The sequence below is a fragment of the Rattus norvegicus genome, chromosome 6, assembly GCF_036323735.1.
Source record: "Rattus norvegicus strain BN/NHsdMcwi chromosome 6, GRCr8, whole genome shotgun sequence".
In the NCBI taxonomy this organism is placed as follows: domain Eukaryota; kingdom Metazoa; phylum Chordata; class Mammalia; order Rodentia; family Muridae; genus Rattus; species Rattus norvegicus.
Genome location: NC_086024.1, coordinates 142,091,214 through 142,097,833, shown reverse-complemented (window position 1 = coordinate 142,097,833; position 6,620 = coordinate 142,091,214). Strand labels below are relative to the sequence as shown.

At 36.4% G+C, this 6,620-nt stretch overlaps 1 gene segment (V, D, J or C); it reads left to right on the top strand.

Annotated features, from left to right (window-relative positions):
• Window positions 1–664: 664 nt before the first annotated feature.
• LOC102553175 (Ig heavy chain V region 108A-like) lies at window positions 665–1,441 on the top strand. The segment is given in 2 exon segments: window positions 665–782; window positions 862–1,441. Coding segments are annotated over 2 exon segments (375 nt in total).
• The last annotated feature ends 5,179 nt before the right edge of the window (window positions 1,442–6,620 follow it).

Here is a 6,620-nt window from a genome sequence, read left to right as displayed (position 1 = left end):
ATTAAATGTAACTATGGAATATCTAAAAGTTACTAATAAGAGTCTCTTTTAATGTTGGTGTTTCTGAGACTGTTTTAAGTAACACATTTTTTTCCAATTGCATAAATTTTCCCAAAACTAATACAAGTTTCTTAATTCCTACTGATGAAAAAGTTCATATATGTGATTTAAGCATGAAATCATTTGTTGACACATATGTAGTACAATGTCATAATTTACTCATTAATGATATTGATACAATAATCATTGATAAGTGAAGATTTTTGAACTATGTTTACTTTATTTGGGTGAGTTTTTATACATCTAAAGAAAGGAACTAAGTCCTCAAAAGCTATCCATTTGGGGAATTATTTCATCACCATCACAACAACCATCTGGAAATCAATCTCAATAAATTATCTCACAGATATGCCACAGTATAATACCTGAAATCTGAGAACTTATTTTCTGATGTTACATGCACAGTATCTGCACAAGTCTCAGGGAAAGTGTAGGGAAAGTAATTCCTCAGAGAGGATTAGGATCTGGAACAGTGTCCTGACACCTGAACCATTTGGCTCCTCTTGTCCTACTTCCCCTGTAGTTCTGCTGAACTTGGTCCTTATCTAAGATGGTACCTACTCATGAATATGCAAACTACCTGCATCTGTGGCAGCAAATACAGGGATTTCCACAGCCTAAAAACACCATATGATCATTGTCCTCTCCACAATCCCCGAACACACTGATTCTAACCATGGAATGGAGCTTTGTCTTTCTCTTCTTCCTGTCAGCAGCTGCAGGTAAGGGACTCTCCACTTCCAAATCTTAAGAGACAGGGCTTGAGGTGACATTGACATCCACTTTTCCTTTTTGTCGCAGGTGTCCACTCCGAAGTTCAACTGCAGCAGTCTGGGGCTGAGCTGGTGAAGCCTGGGGCTTCAGTGAAGTTGTCCTGCAAAACTTCTGGTTACACCTTCAGCAATTACTATATGAGTTGGTTGAAGCAGATGCCTGGACAGAATATTGAGTGGATCGGAAACATTTATGGTGGAAATGGTGGTACTGGCTATAATCAGAAGTTCAAGGGCAAGGCCACACTGACAGTAGACAAATCTTCCAGCACAGCGTACATGGATCTCAGCAGCCTGACATCTGAGGACTCTGCAGTCTATTTTTGTGCAAGGCACAGTGTTTTAACCACATCCTGAGTGTGTCAGAAACCCTGGAGGAGCAGCAAGCTCCCCTAGGTCTGAGATAACAGAAAAGAATAGCATTTAGACTTCCTCAGAAATAACCATTTTGAGCGTCTACTTTTTGCCTTCTCCTCAGGAACCTACAGTGACTTTATTAACTTTGTTTAAGTAACCTAACATTAAGGTTGTGTTGCTTTAAGATCTTCTACTGTACACCAAAACATTTTAATGACTTGATCAGTAATTACCTCCATTGACATGTTTCTTAATCATTAAAAAAAATAAAAAGAGAAAACCACGATGATGTATGATAAAATATTATATATTCTGAGACTACATAAATTTTTGTTGAAATGTTTGGGAAAAATATACTATGAATTTGACCTATAAAATCCAAATTACCAGCCCACAGGGATAAACGCTCCTTTCACAATCTTAATTATTAACTGACCTCTGGTGTATTCCTAAATCTGGCTGTGTTCCAGAAGATGTTCCAGTCTCTTAGATTATTAGCAATATTTACATCAGAATGCAGAGCTACATAAACATAATTCACATAGTATGGAAAATAATATTAAATCACTTTTCAATGAGGTTCTTTACCAACACAATGTATGTACCCGTTGGTACAGTGGTGTAGGTTCTGCAATTATTCATAAATATTTGTTCTCATATATACTACCTGCACAGTCTCAGTAAGCAGTCCTATACTCAGTATCCTTTAGAGAATATAGACTTGTCCTGATACAGCATCAACTCTTGTGGATGCCTTGTTTGCATACCTGTTGCTTCACTTTTTTCTATTAGTACTTTTGAATTGAAATGCATCTTCATCCACATATGTTTCTTGTGCTATGTTGATTTTGCTGACATTTCTTTTCTGCTTCTTTATTCATTTTGTACTATTCCCATTTCTGGGTGTTTCCTTTATCTTGCTTTGTTTTTCTTTTTTTCTATTTAGATAATGTTTATTTTCTGTTTGTTTTATAATTAGAGAAACAAACAGAATCAAGTTGAGAGAAGATCAGAAAAGTGTTGGGGAAGGGAAATGAATATATAGAATGAAGAAATCTATTTTCAAAAATAAATAGAAAAATAGTTCTAAGGAATAAGCGAAGAATTTTGACAACATCTTTGTTGTACCGATCTTCCATATGTCCAATGCCTAGAATTTATCTTTCATGTCTTTTTTAATATTGTTCGAAATCTATTTCAATGACAGGACTTAAAGGACTTTAGTATGAATGTAAAATGTGTAAGGCTAATGTATAGTGAACTATATAATTAAAATATTTGCATTTTAGCCCCTTTCAGTCTCTCTCTCTCTCTCTCTCTCTCTCTCTCTCTCTCTCTCTCTTTCCCTTCCTCCTACATCTTTCACTCTTTTCATGTGTGTTTTTTTTGTGTGTGTGTATGTGTGCATGTGTGTGTGTATATGTGTGCGCACACGTCTCCGTGTTTTCAGCAATGCAGCTTTCCATTATTAATCTCTAAGTACACGGAATAGTTCTCCTAGAAAATCTTGTATTTCTTGAGGACATCCCTGCAGATGTCATAGAGCGAAACAGAGCAAAGGCAGAGATAATAATAAGGACATGTTATAGGTTGACTTTGTTACATGGATCAGATTTTGTGAAATCTAAGCACAGGCAGTTTATTGTAGGTATATTTCCACACAATAGAATTTGGAAAAGGGTCTCCAAGTAACAATAATTTCCATAGTCATTCCAAATCCAGTTATACGATAAAGTTTAAAGTTAATATTTTATGTAGCTCTTGTGACCATTAGGATAGGTTATTTTGCCAAAGTCTAAAGTCAAGTGTGGTCTATGACCAACATCCTACAGGTCAGAGGGCCAAAAGTACATGTGACACCTCTCTTAAGGATGCATAATAATCTAATGCTAGAAGAGTCTGGGATAATCATTCTGTGCAATTAGTGTACGTTCTGTCCCTATAGGTAGCAAAAAGCTCATCAGGCTCTTAAGAAACTCTTCTCTCAGCTTTCTTTTTGGATTGCATTATTGATTTTACTTCTTTCCTTGAGGAGAAAGTCCTGTGTGACTAAAATTACTGTTTCCCTTGGTGCTCTTTGGTGGGTGCTACTTCCCTGATAACCATTACAGTTTTATTCAATGTTACAAATGGTATTGATAAATGTTTCTGACATGAATCATTGAAAGTAAAACATCTAAATAATTGGTTGTGTAGAACCTGAGGAATGTGTGCAGTTACAGGTTATTCCTGACTCTACGCTTATTTATTCTTCTCAATTAACCCCTTTGAAAACAAAGAAATCATTTCCTGGTTAGTCCCTGTCTGGAAGAACACATTATCTGATGCAGATTACGTCTGTCATTTCTTATTTTACATATATTACTATCCATGAAATGCTACAGAGACATACATTACAAAATTGAAGGCTTTCTCACTCACCATGAAGACAGTTAATCTCATAGTCACATGAATTTCTCAACTGGAAAATGAAAACCTTGGTAAAGCTCAAGATAAGCAAGTAGAAAACCTGTATATCAAAAACTTAAATACTTCTAAGTCCCCCCACCCTTTTAGTCATGAAAGTCTTTCACCTTCCATGTCTCTTGTACATTCTTGAGGTTACCACAAACTCCTAATCCCTGAGATTGCCTGTGTCCAATTTTTACGCTGGACGTCACAGCTTCAGTCCTTTCCCACCACCCAATATGAGATCATGTCATTATCTTCCCCCTCCCTTCTGTCCCTTCCCCTCCTAAGTCCCTCATTCCGTCTCCCCTGAGATATTTTTCTTCTTCCTTCTAAGTGGGACTAAGGTGTCCTTACTAAGGCTTTCAGCTTTTTGAACTTTTTGAATTCTGTTTACTGTATATTAGGTATTCTGTTCCTTTTTGAGAGCCACCTATTACTAAGTAGATACTATGCATTTCTTTTCTGGTGTGAGTTACCACACTTCATATATTTTCTAGTTCATTTGTCTACAAATCTCAGGATGACCTGATTCTTAATAGTTGAATAATATTCCTTTGTGATAATGAACCTAATTTTCTTCTTTATCAATTCTTCTTGTCTGGGGCATCTGAGTTGTTTCCAGCTTCTGGCTAACACAAACAAGGCTACTCTGAACATACTGTAACATGTGCCCCTATGGCATGGTGAGGTATCTTACATGTTCTACAGTGGAGGGAGGGTCCTGTAGAGCACACATACAGCCAAAAGACAGGACAATAAGTCAGGGACGGGATTGCCATCCCACAGTCAAAAGTATGGCTCATAATTGTTCATCTCTAAAAGCACTGCAGGGTTAGAAATGGAGAGGACTCTGAGGATAAGAAATTCCACGGACCATCGAAATGTGGGATACAATTCATGAGGAGGACCCAAGTGCTGAATCTATTACTGAGACCAATGGAGAACTCACAAAACGGGATCTATAATGAATGCTTTCTGAAAGATGCATCAAGCAGCTGAAAGAGTCAGATGCAGAGATTTGCACACAGCCTATAGACAGAAGCTGCCTATCACTGTAGTTGAATGATGAAAAAGCTGGAAGAAGCTAAGGAGAAGGGTGACATGCTAGAAGGACCAGCAGTATCAATTAGCCTGGACTCCGGAGATCTCTCGGATACTGAACCATTGACCAGACAGCATAGACCAGCTGACATGTGGCCTCTAACACATATACAGCAGAGGACTCCCAGGTCTGGGTTCATACAGAAAAGAAGCACCTCAAGAGACTATAAGTCCCATGGAGTTTAGAGTTCTGCTCCAGTGGGGGATGAAGTGATGGGAAATCCTACTGGAGACATGAGCATGAGGAAGAGGTATGACACAGTAAACAGTCAGACAGTGGACAGGATGGGAATAAAATCTGGAGTCTAAGGAAAGTAGAATGAATATAAAAATAATATAGATATATGTATATATGTGTAAATAAATGTAACAATTATGTATAAAAAGCAACTAAAAGTCTTTGAAGAAAACGTATAAGAAATTATCCGAAAATGGAATCACCTGTCATGCTTTTAGATTGGTAGAATTAACATAGAAATACTGGTCAAACTACCAAAAACAGTCTTTAGATGCAATGCAATATTCATTTAAATTCCAACACAATTCTTTACAGACCTTGAATGTACAACACTCAAATTCAAATAGAAAAAAAAACCAAATAAACAAAAATCCTGAAAATCTGAAACAACTCTGTAGAATAAAGTAACAGTTATAAAGGCACCAGTCCTTGACTTCAATGGATAATACAGAACTAAAGTGTGCATTGTGTTTAAAGTATTTCAAAAGTAATAAAAACAGCATACTAATGTAATAAAATATGAAAGTTTGACAAATGGAATTGAATTGAAACCCCAATGTATATCTGTAAACTTATGAACACTTTGTTTTTGAAAATGCAGCCAGAAATACATAGCAAATAAAACAAAGCAGCATCAATCAAGAGTGCAAGTGCAATTCAGGTCTGTGTGCAGAAAAAACACATAGATCCATATAGGTTTTTATGAACTATACTCAAGACAAACTTGAAGAAATGAATATCTCAGTAGGAAACCACCTATGTTAAGACTAAAGAAGAGAATGTGGGGTATAGCTTAAAACAAATTGTCACAGGAGACAGCATCATGAATAAAACATATATTGCACAGGTGCTGAGAGCCACAATAAAAAAAATGGAACTTCATGAGACTGAGAGATCTTGTAAGGCAAAGAACACCATCAACAGACAAAACAGCAGGTGCCAGATGGAAAAGGACCTTCATCAACTCCATATTTCAGAGAAGTTTTATGTTCAAATTACCTGTGTCTTGAAATGAGACATCTGCAAACAAATAATCTGATTTTAAACTGAGTTGTAGGGCTAAACAGAATTCTCAACAAAGGAATCACAAATGGGAGATAAGCACAAAAATTTTCGTTCCCCTTAGTCAACAGTGAATTGCAAACCTTAAGGATTCTGAGATTCCATTTTACACATTTCATAATGGTAAAGATTAAAAGTATAAGTGACAGTTTATGTTGGTAAGAAAGAACAATCCTCCATTGCTGGTTGAAGTGTAAATTTTTAAAGCCACTTTTATAATACATTTATACTAAATTTACCATTAGAAGTACCTATCTGCTGTTAATTAATATTGCACATATGTATTTCATTCATAACATATGAACCTTATTTATATGACATACATTAAATCCAAAACTGCAAAATCTGGATTAAGTGGTCAGTTTTATAGGCAGATAGCACCCACCAAAGTTAAATCTGGATCAGATAAACCACCTAAAGGGTCTGATAACTCCTTGCTCTTTCTGGGGAATCCATCTCATACAGAGGTGACAAACGCAGACAATATTGTGGATGCCAGGAAGTGAATGCTGAGAGGACAGAACTATCTCCTGCAATGCTCTGTCTGACTAAATCATAGGCAAATGATTGAATCCAAT